The sequence below is a fragment of the Python bivittatus genome, unplaced genomic scaffold, assembly GCF_059951505.1.
Source record: "Python bivittatus isolate LINGU-HERP-01145 unplaced genomic scaffold, Pbiv_v1 ctg000820_np1212, whole genome shotgun sequence".
NCBI lineage: Eukaryota > Metazoa > Chordata > Lepidosauria > Squamata > Pythonidae > Python > Python bivittatus.
This window is the reverse complement of record NW_028277107.1, coordinates 550438-575039: the sequence shown is the minus strand read 5'-3', so window position 1 is coordinate 575039 and position 24602 is coordinate 550438. Positions and strand designations below refer to the sequence as shown.

Sequence of the window (24602 nt, the reverse complement as noted above, 5' to 3'; positions counted from 1 at the left end):
AGGAAGATTGCGGTCACCTCAGGAGGAGTCTTCCAAGCTCCTGACTTGGGGCGTGAATCAGCTTAAAGCAAAGGTGCCTGTGCTGGCTGAAAACGCCTGCCTCTTACCCTGACCGCTGCATTCACTGACATTTCAACTGCCAAACTGCCATCGCTGAACAGCAGTATAAATATTGGGTCTCCACGTCTGTGCCTCATGACTGGCAAGGGACATTCCCTGTCGACACAGAGCTACTGAATGACTCAAAAATTGGTGACTATTTTGACTTTGTGAGAGAGCAGATGCGAACTCAGCACTCTCTAATAATCGACCAAAACTCTAAATAGGCTTTTATTGTTGTCTACAATACATATGATGGGCAGGTAAAGCCCCTCAAGTGAAACTCAGGGCATCTTGCGGAAGGCTGGGCGCGCTGATCGTAAGAGAGAGCTCACAGGGGTGGACTGATCAATAGAAGAGAATATATGCGGCTCATGGTTCAACTGTGGAGTCCTTGGGGTCCTCTGAGCTTGGTTGTCTTCTTGCAAATGTTTCATTACCTGGCTAGGTGACATGTTCAGTGCTAGCAAGAAATGTTTGCAAGAAAACAACCAAGCTCAGAGAGCCCCAAGGACTCCCCGGGGGTGAACTGCCCTGTATTCAACCGCCTGAGCCATTTTCCTTCTTCCTTCTGAAGGCATGTGCTGTTTTAATTTGGTTGATAATTCTAAATTTATAGAGGGAAGTACAGTGGAACCTCGAGTTATGAATTTAATCTGTTCCATGACTCTGGTTGCAACTCGAATTGGTTGCAACACGAGGCAAATTTTCCCATAAGGTTCAATGTAATTACCGTTAATCGGTTCCGGCGTCCGCGGACCACGCATCAGGGGCAGAAAAATGGCCGCGGACCACGCGGCAGGGTGGACAAATGGCCGTGGACCATGTGGAACGGGCGGAAAATGGCCACGGACTACGTGACACGGGTGGAAAAATGGCTGTGGACCACGTGGAATGCGCAGAAAATGGCCGCGGACGTGGCACAGGCAGAAAAATGGGCGTGGACCATGTAGAATGGGCGGAAAATGGCCGCGGATCCAGTTCGTAAGTCGAGGCGAGTTCGCAAGTCGAGGTAAATTTTTGGGGCCGGAGCTGGTTGTATCTCGAAAAATTCGTAAGGAGGGGCGTTCGTAACTAGAGGTACCACTGTATACAGGATTTAAAAACTTTGGTTCACAACATTGGCTACAGTCAGGGCTGCTTTGGTTTCTCATGGCTTACCTCCTGGTTACCAAACTTTGCCTGGCTGAAGACAACAATTCTGGGGATGATGGGCTTGGTGGTAATAGGAATATTTGTTTGCTGTTTTGCTCAGGGTTTACCCTCCTGCTTGGGGTGTTGTAGGGGATGCTCTTCTGTTCTCAGAGCAAGATCAGCACCTTTCCCCAAGGCAGGGATCCCTAATCTTGATGCAGAATGGCCAAAAATACGAATCTGAGTCACAGGATGATGCATAGCTACAAGATTCCCTAACTGATTGTGCATAAAATATTCTGTTTTTGCACAAAAATAAAAAGGCGGGATTGTGAGAAGGAAATCAAATTCTCCCCCACCCCCATCATGTCAGCAGGAAGTCAAACCTTCCCATTTGTCTCACCCTTCCTTTCTTTATCTGAACAGCAATCAAGGCATATGATCAAATTATAGTAAGAACGGGCTCACCTAAAAAGATTAAAAACACAGCAGGAAGAATCTGGAGTCCTCCACCCCAGCCCAAAATTAAATAACAAAGACCTGGCAGGAAGGGCCAACATTCCTTGAAGCCTTAATCAGATCATATGAAGATTTCTTCTCTGAAGTGATCTAGATGCGAATTAGACCATACCAGGTAAGGGAACCATAGGAAACCCCAGCACAGGAGGGCGCCTGACCTCAAAACGCTCCCTTCTAAAGATCCAACCAATTTCACTGGACAGCCTCTCCCTGGGACTCCCAGCTAATCACCTTTTCCAAGAATTCCTCGAGGGCCGGCATTCCTTCGCACATTTCCAAGAACAATAGGATCTGCCCGATAAAAGGAACTCCTGGGGAAACTGAGCATGGCTGCCCCACAGCTGATCCTGTGGGGATCTGGCTCTCAGAAAATCAATGCTTCTCTCTCTGCCTGCGTGTTTATTCCTGGATAGGAGATGAACCTTGTAAGGTATCCTTCTGGCACTGGGATAAACGTAAACTTAATAAAAAATACATTTCTCTTATTGGTATGCAATAGCATTGGCCACCTAAAATAACAGTACGTTCAAAAATCCAATTTATAATTAAAACGGCCTTTTTATTTTCATTGGTACATTAATTTCCCTTGGGCTGCCGGTTGTGAGGGTCAGACTCAAAGAAATCTTCCTTTCCCAGTTCAGTGTACACAAATAGAAAATGTATAGATTTATATATCTAAATCTAGAATTTACATGGATTCTCACCCAAACAGATCAGCATTTGGGAAATTAGATCATTCCTCCTCCTGAAGCTCTTTCCATGCTCAACACATTTATATGGTTTCTCCCGTGTGGATCCTTTTATGGGAAGTAAGTTCACTCCTAGCATGAAAGCTCTTTCCACACTACATGCAGTTATATGGCTTCTCCTCTGTGTGGATCTTTTTATGGTAAGTAAGATTACTGTTTTGAGTAAAAGTCTTTCCACACTCCATGCACTTATATGGCCTCTCCCCTGTGTGGATCATTTTATGGGAAGTAAGATGACTGCTTCTTCTGAAGCTCTTTCCACACTCCATGCATTCATGTGGTTTCTCCCCTGTGTGGATCCTGTTATGGGAAGTAAGACTACTGCTCATAGTAAAGCTCTTTCCACACTCCATGCACTTATATGGCTTCTCCATTGTGTGGATCCTGGTATGGGAATTTAGATCTTCCTTCTGAGCAAAGGTCCTTCCACACTCCACGCAGTTATATGGCTTCTCCCCTGTATGGATCCTGTTATGGGAATTCAGATTTCCCTTCCGAGCAAAGCTCTTTCCACACTCCGTGCAGTTATATGGCTTCTCCCCTGTGTGGATCCTTTTATGGGAAATAAGCTGACTGGTTGTTCTGAAGGTCTTTCCACACTCCATGCATCCATGTGGTTTCTCCCCTGTGTGGATCCTGTTATGTGTCATAAGGGATGTATTTTCACGGAAGCTCTTTCCACACTCCAAGCATTTATATGGCTTCTCCCCTGTGTGGATCCTGTTATGAGAAGTAAGTTCACTCCTAGCACGAAAGCTCTTTCCACACTCCATGCAGTTATATGGCTTCTCCCCTGTGTGGATCCTTTTATGGGAAGTAAGTGTACTGTCTTGAGTAAAAGTCTTTCCACACTCCATGCACTTATATGGCTTCTCCCCTGTGTGGATCCTTTTATGGGACGTAAGATGACTGCTTCTTCTGAAGCTCTTTCCACACTCCATGCATTCATGGGGTTTCTCCCTTGTGTGGATCCTGTTATGGGAAGTAAGTCCACTCCTAGCACGAAAGCTCTTTCCACACTCCATGCAGTTATATGGCTTCTCCCCTGTGTGGATCCTTTTATGGGAAATAAGACAACTGTTTTCAGTAAACGTCTTTCCACACTCCAAGCATTTATATGGCTTCTCCCCTGTGTGGATCTTTTTATGGGAAGTAAGATGACTGCTTCTTCTGAAGCTCTTTCCACACTCCATGCATTCATGTGGTTTCTCCCCTGTGTGGATCCTGTTATGAGAAATAAGATAACTGCTCATAGTAAAGCTCTTTCCACACTCCATGCACTTATATGGCTTCTTTACTGTGTGGACCCTGTTATGGGAATTCAGATTTTCCTTCCGAGCAAAGCTCTTTCCACACTCCATGCAGTTATATGGCTTCTCCCCTGTATGGATCCTGTTATGGGAATTCAGATTTTCCTTCCAAGCAAAGCTCTTTCCACACTCCATGCAGTTATATGGCTTCTCCCCTGTGTGGATCCTTTTATGGGAAATAAGATGACTGCTTCTTCTGAAGCTCTTTCCACACTCCATGCATTCATGTAGTTTCTCCCCTGTGTGGATCCTGTTATGGGAAATAAGATCACTGCTCATAGTAAAGCTCTTTCCACACTCCATGGACTTATATGGCTTCTCCACTGTGTGGATCCTATTATGGGAAGTAAGATTTTGCTTCCGAGCAAAGCTCTTTCCACACTCTGTGCAGTTATATGGCTTCTCCCCTGTGTGGATCCTTTTATGGGAAATAAGTTGACTGCTTCTTCTGAAGCTCTTTCCACACTCCATGCATTCATGTGGTTTCTCCCCTGTGTGTATCCTGTTATGGGAAGTAAGATCACTGCTCATAGTAAAGCTCTTTCCACACTCCATGCACGTATATGGCTTCTCCATTGTGTGGATCCTGTTATGGGAATTCAGATTTGCCTTCTGAGCAAAGCTCTTTCCACACTCCATGCACGTATATGGCTTCTCCCCTGTGTGGATCCTTTTATGGGAAATAAGATGACTGCTTCTTCTGAAGCTCTTTCCACACTCCATGCATCCATGTGGTTTCTCCCCTGTGTGGATCCTATTATGTGTCATAAGGGATGTATTTTTACAGAAGCTCTTTCCACACTCCAAGCATTTATATGGCTTCTCCCCTGTGTGGATTCTTTTATGGGAAGTAAGATTATTGTTTTGAGTAAAAGTCTTTCTACACTCCATGCATTTATATGGTTTCTCCCCTGTGTGGATCCTGTTATGGAAAGTAAGGGAATTACTATGACTGAAGCTCTCTCCACACTCCATGCATTTATATAGCTTCTCCCCTGTGTGGATTCTGTTATGAGAAATAAGTTGACTGCTCGTCCTGAAGTTCTTGCCACACTCCATGCATTCACGTGGTTCCTCCCCCGTCTGGATTCTTTCATGTGGGGTAACTTGTCGGCTTGTTCTGAAAATCTTTCTAGATTGCGAACATTTATATAGCTTTCCCCTTATATGGATCGTTTTATCAGATGTAAGGGACCCATTTTCACAGGAAAGAGTGAAAGTCCAATTGTGATTTTTTCCATTGTCTCTGGAGATATAATCTTCTCCTTTGGTTTGGGTTGGAGAGTGTTCATTTACAACTAATTGGTCTTTTAATAGTCTTACACTTTTTCCCATGTACCTTTCCTTTATTTTTCCTTGTTGGGCAAGAAAGCCTTGTGTCTCAGCATCCATGGAAGATGAGCTTTCCTGATTCCAATGTTTTGAGTTGTTTCTCTCATTTCTTCCTAGCTGTAACTCTAGTTCCTTGTCCGTTCCACCTCCATCCCCGATCATTTGGAATTTTTCACTGGAATCTTGATTCTCATAGCCATGATCACCTTCAAATGAAAAGAGAAATGAAAATGATAGCAAGGTTAGGGGAAAAGATCAAACTGTAGGAAGTCATACAATTTTCCTTCTGAATTAGGAAGTCATACAATTTTCCTTCTGAATTTTTGCCAAATTCCAAAATACTGCACCTTTCTATACTTACAATGACATGGTATAGAAATGATCATTTCTGTAATTATGAGCCATAAAAGCTTTGAAAATAACTTCAGCATCCAGTTTCTTTAGAATTATCATTCTACAGTCAAACCTTACCCAGAGTCAGTGTTGAGTTCAGGAAGAATCAGGGGAAACATCCAAGGAGGCATTAGGAGAAAACCTAACATTTATTGGAGGGGGGTCAATAACAGGAATGACCAGTGAGAACTAAATCAATTTTGAAATTTGTACTTTTCTTCCTACCCAAACAGCCTTCCATTTGCTATTCATTCTTCTCTTGCCAAAATAACATGGTTGCAGGGAAAAAGTTCTAGAGCTCTTCTATTAACCCTAAACAGCACGTTTGCAATAGAAAAACAGCACCATTTTGCCCTTAACCCGAAGGCTCAGGATAGAAATAAAAGGAAGAGAAGTCATTAACCCAACAGTCTGAATAAATGAGAATCCTTCATAGGACAGACAGGGAAGCATCTGGGCGCAAAAAGCTGAAATCAGTGTGATGGAGTTGAGCATCTCCTCAAGCCAAGGAACAAGTTTCCCATTGATACGTTTAAATAGAAATGGAAAAATCCACCAGATTAGAAATGGCAGGGGATGCATCTAAGCAGAGAGCCGTTGACCTTCCTTCTTTGGAACAGGAGAAGGCCCGAACTTTTCCTTCTCCCTCCCAAGAGTTGACATCTGGTTGGCAATTTTTTAAATAAGATATAGCTGATGGCATCTAACTATAAAATGTCTTTCAAAACTCTCTGATGGGAGAGAAGCAAACCCTTACCCAGAGAGACCACGTTGCGATAATTTTCCAGCATGACTTCCCAATGCAGCGCTTTTTGGCGAGGATCCAGCTGAGACCACTCCTCCTCGGAGAAATACACAGCCACCTCCTCGAAGGACACAAAACCCTCCTGAACAAGGAAAAAAAAGAAAAGAACAGGCCCAGGAGGATTTGCAAGATCTGTCCTGTTCCTCACAAATTCCCAAAGCAAAGATATGCACTAAGTTAAATGGCAAAGCTTGGTGGGATTCCAAGGTTTAGGTGAGAAAATGGAAAGACCGAAAAGCTTTTGACTGAAGAAATATTTAGCAGTTGCTATGGCTGAAATAATATTATTCCTATCTCTTCAGGAACTTTTTAAAAAATTAGTTATTGTAAACCAATAGTAGGAAGAGTAACTAGTAGAAGGAGAGTTAAGTGCTAGTGTTTAAAGAAAAGATTTCCTCATAAGAATCTCAGGGAGAAATTACAAACCAAGTTGTATCCCAACCAAAGATTTCAGGGGAGGCTAAGCTGACTGAGAGCAACTTTAATATGCTATTCCCCATTCCATGTTGCTCAAAGACAAGAAAACAACCAAGGCCAAAAAAGGGGGAAAAATGGAAGGAGAGAGTCCTCCGTACACCAGCTTGACTGCCTGAAGGAAAGGGAGAATAGAAATCTAATAGATAATTTTTTTTTCTCTTACTTGAGCTGGAGGTTCAGCCACTGTTTCAGCTGCACCAGAAAGAGCAGACAACTTCATTCGAGTCTTCCCTGTGAGGGAGAGAGAATTTTAAAGTGCAGAATTAATAAAATAGGAGGAGGAATTCTAGAGAAGCGAAGACACAGAGAAGATGAGACAGCTGGGATCTCTCTGGGGAATGGGAGGGCCTTCAATTACCTCCTGAAGTGACCTGACTTGGATCTTCCTGAGAGATCCTCCTGAAAAACAGCTCCTGATGGGGACTCGATGGATTCCTCCTTCCCTCAGGATCTCTGATATCCACAGTGAAGGACTTGAAATAGTAGGCAGAAGAAAAGAAGAAGAATTAACAGACATCACACATGAGGTGGATTCTTCTCTGAACACACATTTAAAGCCTCCAGTGTCCATCAGTGAGGCTGCAAAGTAAGAAAGGAACGGCTGGCCCAAATCTTTCTTCTAGAATGGATAACGGAACAATGTTCTACAAGAATTAATGAAATATCTCCACATATTATGAATGCCAGAGAACTCTGTTAAAGAGGGGTTAACAATTCAATCAGATTGTGGGGATGGCTGCTAAGTCCTCGGGGTCCTTCAGCCTCCTGGTATTGGACGCTCCTGAAGTTCTGGAGCTGGATGTCTGAACGGATGGTTTCCTACTCCAATTTCTGCCCAGTTCTTGCCCAGATCTCCCCGCAGTTCCCAGGCTGAACAGGAGGAGGGCCTTCTCCACTTACCTCACTTGCTAAGGGTTGTGTCTCCATTTTTTCTCTGTGCTGTAACACAACTCCACAGTGGTCCGAGGAATCCAAATGCCTTTTCGTTCTTAGGACTGTTCCTGTAGCTGCAGGAATGATCCCAGCAGGCCATTCAGCCCTCTTTGCCCAAGGGAGAATTCGTCTGTATGCAATGGTTTCCAGTTTGTGTGTCTGAGATGGAAAAGAAATTCCAAGAATTAGAAAGTGATGGATTTCACCATTGAACAACACTCATCCCCATGGAAGGCACATTTTTTTTTGAGCTGATATAGGATGGCAGTGGCACTGAGCAGATGAGTCCTGTGTTTATTTGTGTGTTTCTGTGTGTGAGAAACAATGCTGCACAAATAATCCTTCTTGGGTTTGAAAGGGCAAAGTTTATTTCCAAGCGTTTGCAAAGGCTTGTGAGAGATGGATAAGATATCTGTTATTATTGACAAAGAAATAGTAACTTAAGCATGCTAAGAGTGCAGCTGCAATACTAAATACCTAGCTGCCCATGCCTTTGTTTTTGAAAGGACCTCAAACTAGGAGACATCGCCATGGTTACCCAGGGGCCTCCAAGCAGCCCCCAGGGGCACAGGAAATAGGGAGGGGGAAATCTCTCGGGTGAGATAAGCTAAGACAGAGCCAGTTTGGGGTGGCTTGACCTGTCCAAAGTGATATTTAGCAGAGATCTTTTAGGAATGAGTGAACTCTTGCCATCCCAACCTTCATTACCATAACAAAAACCACACCCGGCATAGCTAATCACCTATTTACCATGAACATGTAATGCATGTAGTATGTAGTATGTAGGGGTCTGTAGAAGGGAGTTAATACAAAAGTAGGCGGTCATGTAGAGTGTAACTTGGAGTACTTCAGCCAATGAGGAAACAAGAAGGGATTTATGGCCGGAGGTAGAGATGTTTAAAAATTGCTGAGATCTGTGTTTCGGTGCGGACTCCAGCTTGCAGCTTGAGTTCCACCAGCCTTTGCAAATGCTTCAATAAACTTTACTTCTGACTAACCCAGAGAAAGACTAGTGAGTGCGTTTCTCAGAATTGGTGGCTCGTCGGGGATCCCAACGGTCTCCAGGTAGCCTGGGAGGCGACCCAGAAGAGGAAGGCGCGCCCCGCTGATTTCAGCGGTCCTCTGAAGGGCAACGCTCCCTGGTCCAGGACCCATGAAGAATCCCAAGATGCTAAATAGAGGTTGGTGAAGAAGTAAAGGGACCCCTGGAAAAGAGAGCCTCGGAGAAATCAACCGGGCAACTTTGTGCACAAACCCAGGTGAGAAATTGCCTATGGGGGTTAAAATTAGTAGTCAAACTGTTAAGGTCTCTGGAGTAAAAGGAGAGACCTTTACTGTGAGACAATTGGAAGAGACTGATATAGGGTTTGAAGAAGGAAATGGAATAAAGTTAAAACTGTTATATATTCCAGAGTCAGGAATCAACCTTCTAGGCAGAGATGCTTTAGGCGCTTTAAATTTAAGCCTGAAGTTTGATAATAAGAGCTCAGACCCTCAATTATATGCACTGAGGGGAGAGGATGAGAAACAAATTAACCCTGAGGTTTGGGTTTGAGAGGGCAACAGGGGAGGGTTGCAAATACCGCCCCCCCCCCTTTGAGTTCAGCTGAAACAACCAACCGAAATAGAGAAAAACAATATAACACATCTCTGGAGGGCAGGAAAGGGCTGCAGCCAATTATAGAGGGTCTCCTGAGGGATGGCCTGATTGAGCCCTCCATGTCTCCCTATAATACATCCATCTTGCCTGTTCAAAAGCCTGATGGAACTTACCGCATGGTGCAGGACCTCAGGTTGTTGAACTCAGTAGTGTTAATCAGACACCCTGTAGTACCAAGCCCCTATACATTGTTAGGGAAAATACCTCCTGAACATAGGTGGCTCAGTGTAGTTGACTTAAAGGATGCATTTTGGGCGGGTCCTCTGCATGGGAATTCACGCCCATTGTTTGCTTTCCAATGGGAGAATCCTTACACAGGGAGAGAGCAACAGAACCAATGGACAGTCCTACCCCAGGGGTTTACAGAATCCCCATATCTGTTCGGGCAAGTCCTTGAGCAAATATTGGAGGAGCTGCAGTTTCCAAAGACTGTAAGCCTGGTCCAGTATGTGGATGATCTATTGGTGTCAGGGAAAAAGCAAGAAGAGGTGAGACAAGCCACAAACCAGTTGCTAGATTTTCTGGGGAAGAAAGGACTAAGGATCTTTAAAAGTAAGCTGCACTATGTAGAAAGAGAAGTAAAGTACCTGGGACACCTGATCAGTGAAGGGAGGAGAAGAATTTCTCCAGACAGAGTTGAGGGAATTGTAACACAACCCCTTCCAAAAACTAAGAGAGAGCTAAGAAAATTTTGGGGGCTGGTAGGATACTGCAGGCTGGGGGTAGACGGCTATGCAGACCTAACTAAACCCCTTTATGCTAAATTATTAGAGGAAGAACCTGACTGCTTAGAGTGGCAGGAAAGCGAAAAATAAAATTTTGAAAATTTGAAGGAGGCCCTCCAGCGGTCACCAGTCTTAAGTCTGCCCAACTCAGACAAGCTGTTTCATCTGTATGTAAATACTGAGAATGGAATAGCAAAGGGGGTATTGACTCAGAAGTGGGCTGGATAGAGAAAGCCAGTGGTTTTCTTATCCAAAATTATGGACCCAGTAATTAGGGGATGGCCAGTTTGTGTTCAGGCAGTTGCAGCCACTGCTATTTTGATGCAGAAGAGCAGAAAGCCAACATTTGGGGGAGCTTTAATTGTAAGCACCCCTCACCAGGTCAGGGCTATTCTGCATCAGAAGGCAGGGAGATGGGTGACTGACTCGAGGGTCCTAAAGTATGAAGCCATTTTGATAGAAAAACCAGACTTGATTCTTGACTACAGATCCAAATGTGAACCCAGCCCAGTTCTTAGCCAATGAACATGAAAATGAAAGGGAACTAGAACACTGTATAGATGTAATTGAATTACAAACTAAAGTTCATTCGGATCTGTTGGAAGTCTCCTTAGAAGGTGGGAGGCACCTGTTCATAGATGGATCATCTAGGATGGTGAATGGGAAGAGACATAATGGTATGCTATAGTGGATGGCAAAGAAAAGGTGACTCTGGAAGCAGGAAGGTTACCAACTCACTGGTCTGCACAGATCTGTGAGTTATATGCCCTTAAGCAAGCCCTCCTGCTTCTAGAAGGACAACAGGGAACTGTATATACTGACTCTAAATATGCTTATGGTGTAGTGCACACTTTTGGGAAAATCTGGACAGAAAGAGGGTTAATGACAAGCAAAGGAAAAGGGTTAGCACATGATGAGCTGGTAAAAGAGGTGATCCAGATATTAATACTACTGGGGGAGGTGGCTGTTGTGCACATGGAAGGGCATCACAAAAGGGGAAGCTTCAAAGCACTGGGAAATAACCTAGTGGACATAGAAGCCAAAGAAGCCGGAATCGGGGAGATAGAAGAACTAAGGTATTTGGTACTGGTACTAGAAAAGCCTAAAGATCCTGTACCAGAATTTGAGGAGAAAGAGAAAGAAGATCTTAATAGAATAGGGGCAGTAGAAAATGAGCAAGGACAATGGGTGTTGCCGGATGGCAGGCAAATGCTTCATAGAGCTTTGACTAGGGAAATCTTAAACACCCTGCACGAAGGAAGCCACTGGGGGGCACAAGTTTTAGCAGAAGTATTCTTGGAACAGTATGGGTGTATGGGAATTTATACTGTAGCTAAACAGGTAACTGAGAAATGTTTGATATGTAAAAAGGTAAACAGACAAGCTTTGCGACAAAAGGAAAAAGGGGGAAGGCCTCCCTCTTTGAGACCATTCCAGTCCATTCAAGTAGATTATACCGAGCTGCCCTCTAGTGGCCACATTTATTTTTTATTGGTAATAGTGGATCATCTGACAGGTTGGATTGAAGCCTTCCCCACAACAGCAGCCACCGCAGGGGTGGTAATAAAAATCATTTTGGAACAAATAATACCTAGATATGGGATAATCTCTAGAGTGGATAGTGATTCCGGGAGCCATTTCATAGCAAAGGTGCTAAAGGGGGTAATGCAAGCTTTAAATATCCAGTGGGACCACCACACACCCTGGCACCCATCGTCATCAGGGAAGGTGGAGCGAGCCAACGGCCTGTTAAAGGAAGCTCTGAGAAAATTAACTTTGGAACTCCAGTTACCCTGGACTAAATGTTTGCCTTTAGCCTTGTTGAGGCTAAGAACCAAACCCAGAAGAGACATTGGGTTGTCTCCTTATGAAATGTTGTTTGGAGTTCCATATGTTGGAACTGAATTGGGAAAAGACACTGTGGAATTGAAGGATAAAATAATCAGGAAGTATGTGCTTAATCTGTCCAGATCCATTTCTGTCCTCAGGAAGAAAGGTCTGTTAGCCCAGACTCCTCCACTCGAGTTTGCAGTTCATCGGTTCCAGCCTGGAGACTGGGTCCTGACAAAAAGTTGGAAAGAAGAAAAACTCCAACCACAGTGGGAAGGACCGTACCAAGTTCTCCTCACTACCGAGGCTGCGGTAAGGACAAAAGAAAAAGGGTGGACCCACTACACCAGAGTAAAGGGGCCGGTGGATGAACCAAAGGAGTGGAGAGTGGAGCAAGGAACTGGACCTTTGAAAATAAAGATTTCGAAAAACTGAATGTACCACACTGGGAACTTGTGGGTATGGATCATAACTGGCATACTACTCTGCATTAGCGTTGCTAGCTCTTTTCTGTTTCAAGGAGGAGTGGATGCCTATGCTATCTCCCAAAGAGCAGGAGGACTTGGAACTTCAAACTCTACTAGTCACTCAACTTCCGGATGTGTTGGTTTTGTGACTGTTGTTGTTGTGCACATTGTGTAGATTGCTGCTGTATACATATAAGTTGTTCTGAAGGGTGGGACATAATAATTATAGAAGATGTATTGGGACATGCGAATTTACCTGACACTTTGAACTTGTTGATAGGGCAAGCTTGGGGTAAGGAAGAGAAGGGAAAGATCAAATTTACAGCATGATTACATGACACCAGTAATCCCCAGATTATCCAATTTGATGCTTATAAAATATTAGAGTGTGAGGATCTTGCTTTCCAAAGCCGTATTAGAACATATAAGATTCTATGTTTTGCAGATGAGATATTGGGTTGTCCATGGGAAACTAATTCCACATATGCCCCAGAAAGGGGAGACCTAACTGCCAAACTCTATAGAAAGCCAGCTAGCCCCGAGTGTGGGAAATATGAATGCAATCCTGTGATAATATCCATCATGCTGGACCAAGGGCAGATTAATAGGTCTAATGGTACGAGTTTTGGAATGGAAATCCAGGGAGTTCAAAGTTTCTTTCAAGTATGACGTAAGCCAACAAAAATTCCACAGGGCTGCTGTTTCCAAATAATCATAGAGCCAAAACAGGCAGCCAAAGAAACAAATACAAAGTCAAACACAAAGTAATATTGAGTAATGAGCCTGGAGAAGTAGAGATAACTAAGATAACTGATTTGCAGCAAACTACTGAAATAGAAACTGGATATAGAGAAACCAATGTGTGGCCAGAGTGGGTAAAATTTACTACTAAGAGCTTGAATAAAAGTAATTGTTATGCCTGTGCATAACAATTACTAGAATTGTAATGTCTAGAAAACCGGTGCCCCAAGTAGTCCCCTTTCCCTTGGGATGGAAAAAGAATTTGAAAGGAATGAAGTGTATCATAGCCCTGTATCAGGAAAGGACTGCCTGGGGAAATACAGACTGTATTTCTCTCTCTCTCGTTTGTTTCCACCATTAAAAGATCAAGACCTAAAAGTACCACCTACATTCTCTACAGCCTATAGGAACCACACTGCATGCCTTACCAGGCAAGGTGTAGGATTCATCACAGCTGTAGGAGACTTAACATGCACTGATGTGCTGAATGTAAGTCAAATAATTGGTGGACATGGGAATTACTCTAACCTGAAAGTTCCCAGGGCTGATTTATGGTGGTATTGTGGGGGGGGGGGAGGCCTTGAGATCCACACTTCCTCCCTTCTGGACAGGCACTTGTGCAATTGTACAATTGGCTATTCCATTTACCCTGGCATTTGAAAAGGAAACAGTATCTAGAAAGGAACTTAGAGTAAGAAGAGACACCCTAGCAACATCTTTTGATTACTGAATTTATAGTGACACTATAGAGGTACCCAGGGGAGTTCCTGATGAGTTCAAGGCTAGGAATCAAATAGCTGCAGGATTTGAATCATTCTTGTTTTGATGGGTAACCATAAATAAGAATGTGGACTGAATAAACTACATTTACTACAACCAGCAAAGATTTATAAATTATACCAGGGATGCCATAAGAGGAATAGCAGAACATGCCACTAGCCGGATAGCCTGGGAGAACAGGTTGGTTCTGGATATGATATGGCAGAAAAAGAGGGAGTTTGTGTAACGTTGGGAGGTAAGTGCTGTACATTTATACCCAATAACACCGCTCCTGATGGGACAATAACTAAAGCCTTGCAGGGGCTAACCACTTTGGCAGAGGAACTAGCTGAGAATTCAGGAATAGATCCTTCCCTGACAGGATGGCTAGAATCTTGGTTTGGGAAGTGGAAGGACATGGTGGTATCAATACTAGCTTCCCCGATAGTAGTGATAGGGATTTTAACTGCATTGGGACGCTGTATAATTGTTGTGTTGGGGGCCTAACCCAGAGGCTGATGGAAACAGCTGTATCCAAACAAATGCCTCTGAAACCACCGCCTTACAGTGAGAGTGTGTTCCTCTTAGAGGGTTTAGCAGAGAACTCCAGAGAAAGGGAATGTGAAAATACGCTTTCCCAATTGGAGGGGGGTTTGAAGTGGTAGCTCATCACCCACTCAGAGGTGTTAGGAGCCAAAGGCAACAAGGAGCTGTAATAATGCTACAAGAGCTTGACAGAAAGTAATAAGTGTCAATAATAAAAGAATGAAAAGAAAAAGGGTGGATTGTGAGAGATGGATAAGATATCTGTTATTATTGACAAAGAAATAGTAACTTGAGCATGCTAAGAGTGCAGCTGCAATACTAAATACCTAGCTGCCCATGCCTTTGTTTTTGAAAGGACCTCAAACTAGGAGACATCGCCATGGTTACCCAGGGGCCTCCAAGCAGCCCCCAGGGGCACAGGAAATAGGGAGGGGGAAATCTCTCGGGTGAGATAAGCTAAGACAGAGCCAGTTTGGGGTGGCTTGACCTGTCCAAAGTGATATTTAGCAGAGATCTTTTAGGAATGAGTGAACTCTTGCCATCCCAACCTTCATTACCATAACAAAAACCACACCCGGCATAGCTAATCACCTATTTACCATGAACATGTAATGCATGTAGTATGTAGTATGTAGGGGTCTGTAGAAGGGAGTTAATACAAAAGTAGGCGGTTGTGTAGAGTATAACTTGGAGTACTTGGACCAATGAGGAAACAAGAAGGGATTTACGGCCGGGGGTAGAGATGTTTAAAAATTGCTGAGATCTGTGTTTTGGTGCGGACTCCAGCTTGCAGCTTTTGAGTTCCACCAGCCTTTGCAAACGCTTCAATAAACTTTACTTCTGACTAACCCAGAGAAAGACTAGTGAGTGCGTTTCTCATAGGCTGACGCTCCTCAGCTCGCAGGCTGCAAGAAGTGCACCATTAGAGATTTCAACAAGGTTTTTATGCATCCCTTCACACGTCAAGCAGGTTCTGCCTCATTTTCATCCCTGGGGGGTTAAATCTGAGTTCACAATCTACCTGAGATGCCTAAGACAAAGACATTACACAATGATTCCCAAACCCCCTCCCCGTTTCTCTTTTTCTTAACTTCCTTCCCCGATTCGCACTTCCTTACCCACAAAAGGCAATACTTGTTTCCCATTTCTCACCTTGGTTTGTGTGACCTCTTTCTTCCTGTAAACACATCAAAATTCCAAGCCTAATCACTTTAACCATTTAGTTTCAAAGAAATCTTGTTACTAAGTAGTTAGTCACTAAGGAGTTTAGTTAGTTACTAAGGAGTTTGTTAAAAAGTAATTTCTATTCCCTACAACCCCCCTCTAAAACTTTATACCTTTTTACCTTTTAACAATTTTTTTGGAATCGCTGTAGCATTAGTCCTTCCATTTCTTTTTCCTTTTCTTTAAAGATTGTATCATTAGGTTAATTCTCTTACCTTTTGGCTTTTTCTTTCTTAATAGCATTCTTTTCTGAACTCCTTGCTGTTGCCCTTTAAGGGCTTTCTGGGTTGTTAATTGCATTCCCTCCACTACATTACCAATTAATCGTATAAAGCAAGGAGTCAAAGAGGGTAAAAATAACAATCCAGTTACTGCACATAAAAGAAAAAATCCGGCCTTTTTCCACCAGCCCCCCCTCCTTTTCTGAGAGCTTTCACATGCACAAACGCCATCTCCCCACCAGCATTAATGCCTGCATCACCTCTTTTACCAGCTCATCATGTGCTAACCCTTTTCCTTTGCTTGTCATTAACCCTCTTTCTGTCCAGATTTTCCCAAAAGTGTGCACTATACCATAGGCATATTCAGAGTCAATATACTGTAGACAGTTCCCTGTTGTCCTTCTAGAAGCAGGAGGACTTGCTTAAGGGCATATAACTCACAGGTCTGTGCGGACCAGTGAGTCAGTAACCTCCCTGCTTCCAGAATCACCTTTTCTCCCATCTTCTAAGAGGACCTCCAACAGGTCTGGACGAACTTTAGTTTGTAATTCAATTACATCTACACAGTAGTGTTCTAGTTCCCTTTCATTTTCATGTTCATTGGCTAAGAACTGGGCTGGGTTCACATTTGGATCTGTAGTCAAGATCTATTATTTCCTTATAAGGGGAAGAGGTCCAGCCTCGTAATAATTTCCCTAAAGGGCCCTCTGGATCAATCTTAAATTCAGGGTTTTTCCGGATCCTCTTAACACATTTTCTTTACTCCAGCCTCCTTCCACAGTGCTTTACCACAAACCACTAGGCACTTCCCTGGACCTGAAATCGCACCCTCTGTAGACCTTCCTTGTATTGCCCTCCCATTTGAGCACCTCCAACAGACGTTGGATTCACCATTAGTGAGTTTAAGGGGCCCACTTTTACGGTTGCCTTTCACTGTTAGTCTCCCAGCACACGCTGGCTACTTTTAAAGACCAACCATTCCACTTCTACAGATTGTTCCATCAGGAGCGGTTGCTGGTTGTAATAAATGTAGTTTATCCAGTCCACATTCTTATTTATGGTTACCCACCAAAACAAGAATGATTCAAATCCTGCAGCTATTTGATTCTTAGCCTCTAACTCATCAGGAACTCCCCTGGGTACCCCTATAGCATCAGTATAAATTCTGTCATCAAAAGATGTTGCTATAACATCCCTTTTTACTCTAAGTTCCTTTCTAGCTACTGTTTCCTTTTCAAATGCCAGGGTAAGTGGAATGCCCAATTGTACAATTGCACAGGTGCCTGTCCATAAGGGAGGAAGTGTGGATCTCAAATGTCTTCCCCCACAATACCATAGATCAGCCCTGGGAATTTTCAGGTTAGAGTAATTCCCATGTCCACCAATTATTTTACTTACATTCAGAATATCAGTGCATGTTGCTAATTCTCCTACAGCTGTGGTGAATCCTATACCCTGCCCAGTAAGGCATGCCGTGTGGTTTCCATACGCTGCAGAGAATGAGGGTGGCATTTTCCTCTTAAATTCTTTTTCCATCCCAAGGGAAAGGGGACCACTTGGGCTACAGGTTTACCAGAGACACATGCATAGCAATTGCTCTTCTTTAAGCTTTTTACTGTATATTTGATCCATTCTACCCAGACATTTGCATCTCCCTGCCCTGTCTCTCTTTCAGGTTTTTTGCAGATCAGTTACCTCAATTATTTTTACTCCTACTGGATCACTAGCTAATCTTACCTTAGATCTTGGGTCTGGTTGTCCGACTGTCTGCCTCTGTTCTATGATTAGCTGGAAACAACAACCTTGTACTAGTGTTCTCCTGTGTAACCTTGAGGGCATCCATACTTCCATCCCAAAAAGTGTGCCATTAGATTTAGTAGACCTTTCAGGATCTAACATGATAGATATTATCACAGGGTTACACTCATATTTCTCACACCGGGGACTGGCAGGTTTTCTATAAAGCTTTGCAGTTAGTCCCCCCTTTCCCGGGGCATATGTGGACTTGGTTTCCCATGGACAACCCAATTTATCTTCCACAACACATAGAATCTTATCTAAGGTTCTGAGCCCTCTGTGAGTAATAAGACCCCCTTCAAGACCAGTACACTCCAGTACTTTGCAAGCATCAAATTGAATTACCTGGGGGTTACTGGTTTCCTATATCCGCACCATAAACTTTATCCCTTCTTACCCTGAGTTTGACTCAACATCAGGCTCAGAGGAAGTATCAAATAATTCCACATTTTCCCAATTCTCATTTTTCTCCCCAATGATGGTTCTTAAATCTATATTATCACACTTCCCTTTGTACACTCAACATATACCACACAACAATCCACACAATGAGCACAACAATTCGTTATACACTTACAATCACAAAACATATACATTCTTACACATGGGTCATTTCCACATGATCTGTTTCCTCTTTCACTTCTTCCCCACAAAAGAACTGACGTTCCACACAGCAAGCCACGATCAACCCAATAATGACTAATAGTACAAACCCCCCATCCCCAGGACACCATACTCCAGCATGACTTTATTTTCTCTGGAACTTAAGGTCCATCAGGTCCTCTTAAGGTTTGGATCGTCCACTCAGGTTCTGGCTCTTCCACTGGGCCCTTGACTCTGGTGTAGTGAGTCCACCCTTTTTCTTTTGTCCTCACTGCAGCCTCAGTGGTTAGGAGCACTTGGAACGGGTCTTCCCACTCTGGTTGCAGCTTAGACTCTTTCCAGGACTTGATCAGGACCCACTCTCCTGGTTGGATATTTGGACTGCAAATTCTAAGGGTGGTGTTTGTGCTAGAAGTCCTTTATTTCTGAGAAAAGATAAAGAAGAGGACAACCCCAGTATATATTCCTCAGCATCACATCTTTTGTTTCAATTGAAGGGAACCCCGGTGTTCTTCCCAAATATGGGAGCCTGAACATCATTTCATACTTGAATACTTTGAAATGGGCGGAGAGCTAATGGTCACCCCCCCCCCGTTCTCTTTTTCTTAACACTTGTTTATTAATATTTTTTTGCAGATTAAATACCTGTCATACACTTCCTTGGCTATGGTATATAATCCTACACATCCATATTGGTTCAAAAATCCATCAGCCAGGGCTTGAGTTCCCCAATGACTACCTTGGTGTAAAATATCCAGCAAATTTCTGGTTAAGGCTGAATTCAGCATTTGTCTTCCATCTGGCAAAATCCACTTGCCATTAATTTCAACTGCTCCCAGCTTCAACAAATCAGCCTTTTCTTTTTCAGTGAAAATTGGATTCAGTTACTTTTCTAGAGTGGGTACCAATAATCTAACTTCCTCAATGCGTTCTCCTTCAGCTGCCCTTTTTGCTTCTTCATCAGCCAAAGCATTGCCTTTGGCTTCCTTACTATTGTTCCTCTGGTGGCCTCCTACATGTAAAATGGCCAGCTCACGAGGCAACTGGGCAGCCTCCAAAACTTCCTTAACCAACTCTTCATGCATCAGTTTCTTTCCCTTGCTATTTATCAACCCTCTTTCAAAACCAGATCTTCCCAAACGTGTGTAAAATCCCGTATGCGTACTTTGAATTGGTGTGGATATTTCCAGACCTATTCTGTAACAGCCACTCCTGCTTCTTAGAGCGTACAGTTCACATGTCTGGGCAGACCAGTCTAAAGGCAACCTCCCTGCTTCCAACAGCACATTCTCATCCCCATCTATCACAGCGTACCCATTCAACCTCTTTCCTTCCACCACTCTAGAAGACCCATCTATGAAAATATTCTTTGCTTTATCCATGGGTATATCCATGGGTGTATCCTTTAAATCAGGTCAGATTTTGGTTTGGAAATCTACTAATTCCAGGCAGTTTATGTTGTGATCTATGGTTAATACTAAATCAGGCTGTTCTATTAAAACAGCTTCATATTTCAAAATGTGGGAATCAGTGAGCCATCTGCCTGCCTTTTGATTTAAAATTGTTCTTACTTGATGAGGGATGCTTACTACCAAGGCCTCCCCCAAAGGTTAACTTTTTACTTTCCTGAACCAACAGGCTAGTGGCATTGAGTCCCACAGGAGCTTGATTCTGGGGACACTCCTTTCACCAATGGCCTTGCATGGAAGGAAACATACTTGCCTCATAGGATATAATTGAGTGTGAGATCTAGCCACAGGGTTGCTAATGGTGGAATCTGCTGGTCCAGGTGGGGAAAGGGGGCTGGAGCAGCTCTTTCCCCTACACTCACTTCAACAGCTGGTTGAGCAAATTGCCTCTCTTGCAAAGTTTCCCTTTGTTGATTAAGAGGAGGGGCCGTTAGCATGTTTTCCAGGAGAGGGTCTTCCCATTGTAGTAAAGTTAACTCTCTCTCCTCAATTAATTTTGACAATTGGGGGTAAAGTCATGCTAAAGATTGAAACCTTTCCATCTCTGTTGATGGTTTGCTAGCAGCTTCTTTGTTTTCCCTGTTAACTTTTTCCTCTCAATCTGCTTCTGTTTCTGACTGCAGCTTTTGAAAGTTCTTTTTCCAGCTGCTGGCTCTGCTTTCTGCTTCTCACCTTTATGCTTTAATTTCACCTTTAGGGGTGGAATGTTTAATCCCCCCCCCTTTTGATTGCCTTCTTTGACCGAGACTATGGGGTCTATGTCCTTTTCATCTTCCTCAATAGGGAAGAAAATAAATTGGGCATCAGGCGGGGCTTGAAGTGATTTTTCAAATTCTATTTTTATTCCAAGAAGGGCCATAGCATCCCTTCCCAAAGGGTTAGTCCCTGCTTCAGGAACATATAACATTTCTAATTCAATTTGGTCTTCTCCTAATTGCAATCTTGTGGGTTTAATTTGGGTTACATAAAACACTTCACCCTTTACCCCCGAGACTCTGCTGTTTTCTCTATAGAGAGTTCAGTTCCCGGAGGTAAAGAGGAAAGAGAGGTTTTCAACGCTTCTGTATCCACGAGGAATACCACCTCTTCTCCCAAGGATCCCACTTTTAAATTTATCAAGGGCTCCCGGTGGGAACCTTTTATCAGGTGCCCCTGACCTCCCTAATCTTCTAATTCGATCAAGGAGTATACTTGTGGTTCCTTATCTATTCCTTATCTTTTTGAGGGACAGTCTTTCCAGAAGTGCCCAGGGTGGCCATACCCGTAGCACTTCCTTTCAGGCCGGGGAGTTCCTGGGGTTCTAGTAAATCCCCATCCTCTGTCCCTCCCAAGTGATGTTCTTCTACCCCTGTGCCCTACCTTACCCCTGCCTGGTCTTTCATCTGATCGGTTCTCTGGTCTATCTGCAGGGGAAACTTTTCTGCTAACTACTTCATTTACAGTGCTTATCATCATTTTATTCTTTTGTTTCATCTTTTCAGTGTCTCTGTTGACATAGACTTTTTGGGCTTCTTTTAATAAATCATTTAATGGCTGCTCATCCCACCCATCAAGTTTTTGCAATTTTCTTTGTATATCGGGCCATGCCCTAGTTACAAAGTGCACTTTTAACAGCACCTGATGTCCTTAAGACGTTGTAAAAAGGCACTTGGTGCTTCCTCTTTTTCTTGTTCTACATTGAAGGTTCTAGTTAGATTTTGATTTTTAGGTCCTGCCTCTTTTATTCCTGCAACTATCTTTGTTGTTTGGTCCCACAGGGTTTTGTCTGTCCCAAACTCTGATGGCTGCGGCTCTGATCAACTGGTGTTCCTCACTAGTGAACAGAGTTGTTAAAGTATTGTCGAAGGCTTTCACGGCCAGCATACGATGGCTGGTGTGGGTCTTCCGGGCTGTGTGGCTTTGTTCTGGAAGTTTTGTTTCCTAATGTTTCGCCAGCATCTGTGACCGGCATCTGTCATCATCCTGGACACAGAGAGAACTGCTCCTGTCTGTGCTCCTGCACTCTGAAGATGCCAGTCACAGATGCTGGCGAAACGTTAGGAAACAAAACTTCCAGAACACGGCCACACAGCCCGGAAGACCCACACCAGCCACAGAGTTGTTAAAATTGCAATCATCTCTTCCCAGGAATAAATGTTAGGTCCTAGGAAGACATCAAATTGCTCAGCTACCCCCAAGGGGTCTTCTGCTAAACTTTTCAGTTGCGTTTTAAAAGCACAGACTTCTGAACTGCTCAATGGGTCTTGAACATAGCTTATTACTGGAGCTCCATTGGTGTCTACACCATTTGGCACCTCCTTTCAGGGGAACATTTTTTGTAATCAGTTAAACTCCTCCTCCTTTTTTGGTTATATTCTGGTAATTCATCATCTTTCAGATCATCTAATAAGGCTTTTAATTCCCAAGAGCAATAATCAGGAGGTCTCGGGGTTATGGGTGGTGATGTGGGCTGAGGAGGAGGAGGGAGGATTGGTGCCTGGGAAATGGCTGGAATTTGGTTCCCTTGATTTAAATGTGGATTATAAGGTGGAGGTAAATGGTCCAGAGGGTTCCATTTCTTTACTGGGACTTCTCCCTCTGCCTCTTCTTGATCCTCTGCCACTAGTTTAAAGCATTTCTCTTCCTCACTTATGGTTCAAACTTCAGCATAAAATTTCTCTAATTCAGGCGCCTTATCTTTGTTTAAAAATTCCTTTAATACTTAACATATAAAATAATCAGTTATACCAAAGTGTGGCAGATAAACCGAATCCCCTTGGATCGGTTTCTTGGGCCACACAAAATAACAATATTTCACTATTTTCTCTTTTTCTAATTCTAGGGTATACTTTCTCAGTGGTGGGACATCCCATCCACTTAACATCCTGCCTAATGGGCTTTCTGCAGGAATCTCTGGAACCTTACACTTAGTAGCTCCCTTCTGACCCTTTTTGCTAGCGTTACTTCCCATTCCTACTGGATATTTAAAGGCTTCACTGTGACTTTCCATCACATATGTTTAACCAAACCAACCGCTTCGTCCGTCTCTGGCCAGGCTCCTCATGGAGAACTGGAACCTCAAATCAGGACTCCGCTCTTGCTTCACACTTCCAGGGACCTGTGCCCCCTAATGCGTCTCACACCGCTCTGTCATTCAAGTCTCACACACACACCAGTCCTACCAGACCTCCCAGGTAATACTTTGCGAAAGCCTGCATTTCTTACCTGGTCTCGTGCATGATTTTCAGGTCTCAGCCGTTTTCTTTGATGGGAAAATGCCGGTCAGGAACACACCCTAGTCGGTTTGCCCTTCCAAACCACTATTTCCAATCCAGTCCTTTAACGGGCGATGGGATCCAAAGCCACAGCTCCCCCTAGGCTACTGAAATCAGTAGGGTGCCTCCCAGGAGAGGGCTTGAAGCCCCGGACTTACCGAACGCCATTTCAGGATCCCGGACGAGCCCCCAATTGTGAAAAACAATGCTGCACAAATAATCCTTCTTGGGTTTGAAAAGGCAAAGTTTATTTCCAAGCGTTTGCAAGAAGCGTGCCATTAGAGATTTCAACAAGGTTTTTATGCATCCCTACACACGTCAAGCAGGTTCTGCCTCATTTTCATCCCTGGGGGGTTAAATCTGAGTTCACAATCTACCTGAGATGCCTAAGACAAAGACATTACACAATGATTCCCAAACCCCCTCCCCGTTTCTCTTTTTCTTAACTTCCTTCCCCGATTCGTACTTCCTTACCCACAAAAGGCAATACTTGTTTCCCATTTCTCACCTTGGTTTGTGTGACCTCTTTCTTCCTGTAAACACATCAAAATTCCAAGCCTAATCACTTTAACCATTTAGTTTCAAAGAAATCTTGTTACTAAGTAGTTAGTCACTAAGGAGTTTAGTTAGTTACTAAGGAGTTTTGTTAAAAGGTAATTTCTATTCCCTGCATGTGTGTGTGTATTGTAAAATATGGGATTGACTTCCATCAAGCACTTGGAATACCCAATAAATGCTTATTGGAGCATTTTCTATTTCTTTTTCTCAGAAGGAAGGGCTGGCTTTTTAGAAACCCATATCTACGTTTCCCTAGAAGCAGGATTCACACAACATGCCAAACTCCAAACAGGTTAAGAAACCACCAAAGTTCAGTTCAGATAAAATGCAATGCCAGTGAAATGATGCTCTAGTTCCCTTTCTTCAGGGTTGGCTTTTAAGAGCCAAGTCACACCAGGACACCCAGGTGGGTTCAGACAACATGCCCTAAGCCCAAACACATCCCCCAATCAAGTTCACACAAAGCACAGGGATTGAAGGAAGCTTAAGAGGTTGTCCTGGTTTACTCACCCTCCTAAGGCATGTTGAAGTGTAGAGGATCCAACCCTATTTCAGCCTCATCAGCACATGGTGAGAATGCAGGCACAATCTCAGGCACCTCCTTCCTTGCAGGGCTTTTCTTCTTTCCTGCTTCAGATTTGCAATGCAAACTCTCCTTCCTCCCCCAAGGCCTCCTCTGGGTCTCTTCCCTGCAAGACTTTCCTGCAGCCTTTTTACCTCCTGGGAAGCTCAAAGGGCTAGAGGGAGAGAGTGCAGCTTCCTAGAGAGGCAAGAGGTAGTGATGTCACTCCTTTTTCCACCCTCCACTGTTAAGCCACCTGTGGCTGCCGCCCTCTAGTGGCCTAACGCTGAGGTGCATGCTGTTCCCCTCTCTGCAGAGTCTCCCCCCCCCTGGTGGATGCTGTGTGCAATGCAGGGCTTCATGCAAAGAGGGGAGAAAGGGGGTTATTTCCATGTGGTCAGGAGGAAGGGGGCTGTGCTGTTCCCCTGATCAGGA

At 43.7% G+C, this 24602-nt stretch overlaps 1 protein-coding gene across 1 annotated transcript; it reads right to left on the bottom strand.

The window, feature by feature from the left end:
• Positions 1 to 2454: 2454 nt before the first annotated feature.
• On the bottom strand, positions 2455 to 24353 carry LOC103056588 (uncharacterized). Its single transcript, XM_088128897.1, has 7 exons — positions 24116 to 24353; positions 18435 to 18749; positions 7719 to 7910; positions 7177 to 7291; positions 6982 to 7049; positions 6294 to 6423; positions 2455 to 5349 (listed from the first exon to the last, which is right to left on the bottom strand). Exons 2-7 carry the CDS (start codon positions 18453 to 18455, stop codon positions 2597 to 2599), a joined length of 3279 nt encoding a protein of 1092 aa, XP_087985023.1. The 5' UTR covers positions 18456 to 18749; positions 24116 to 24353; the 3' UTR covers positions 2455 to 2596.
• Positions 24354 to 24602: the final 249 nt, after the last annotated feature.

Bases quoted from the DNA above. Each gene is read 5' to 3' on its own strand.
- LOC103056588 (XM_088128897.1), bottom strand. From the start codon at position 18,455: ATGGTGTCCTGGGGATGGGGG. The intron at 7,911-18,434 runs GTTTGTACTATT...TTTCCATCTCAG, and splicing joins TGGTGTCCTGGGGATGGGGG to ACACACAAACTGGAAACCAT. The intron at 6,424-6,981 runs GTAAGAGAAAAA...TTCCTTGTTCAG, and splicing joins TGGCTGAACCTCCAGCTCAA to GAGGGTTTTGTGTCCTTCGA.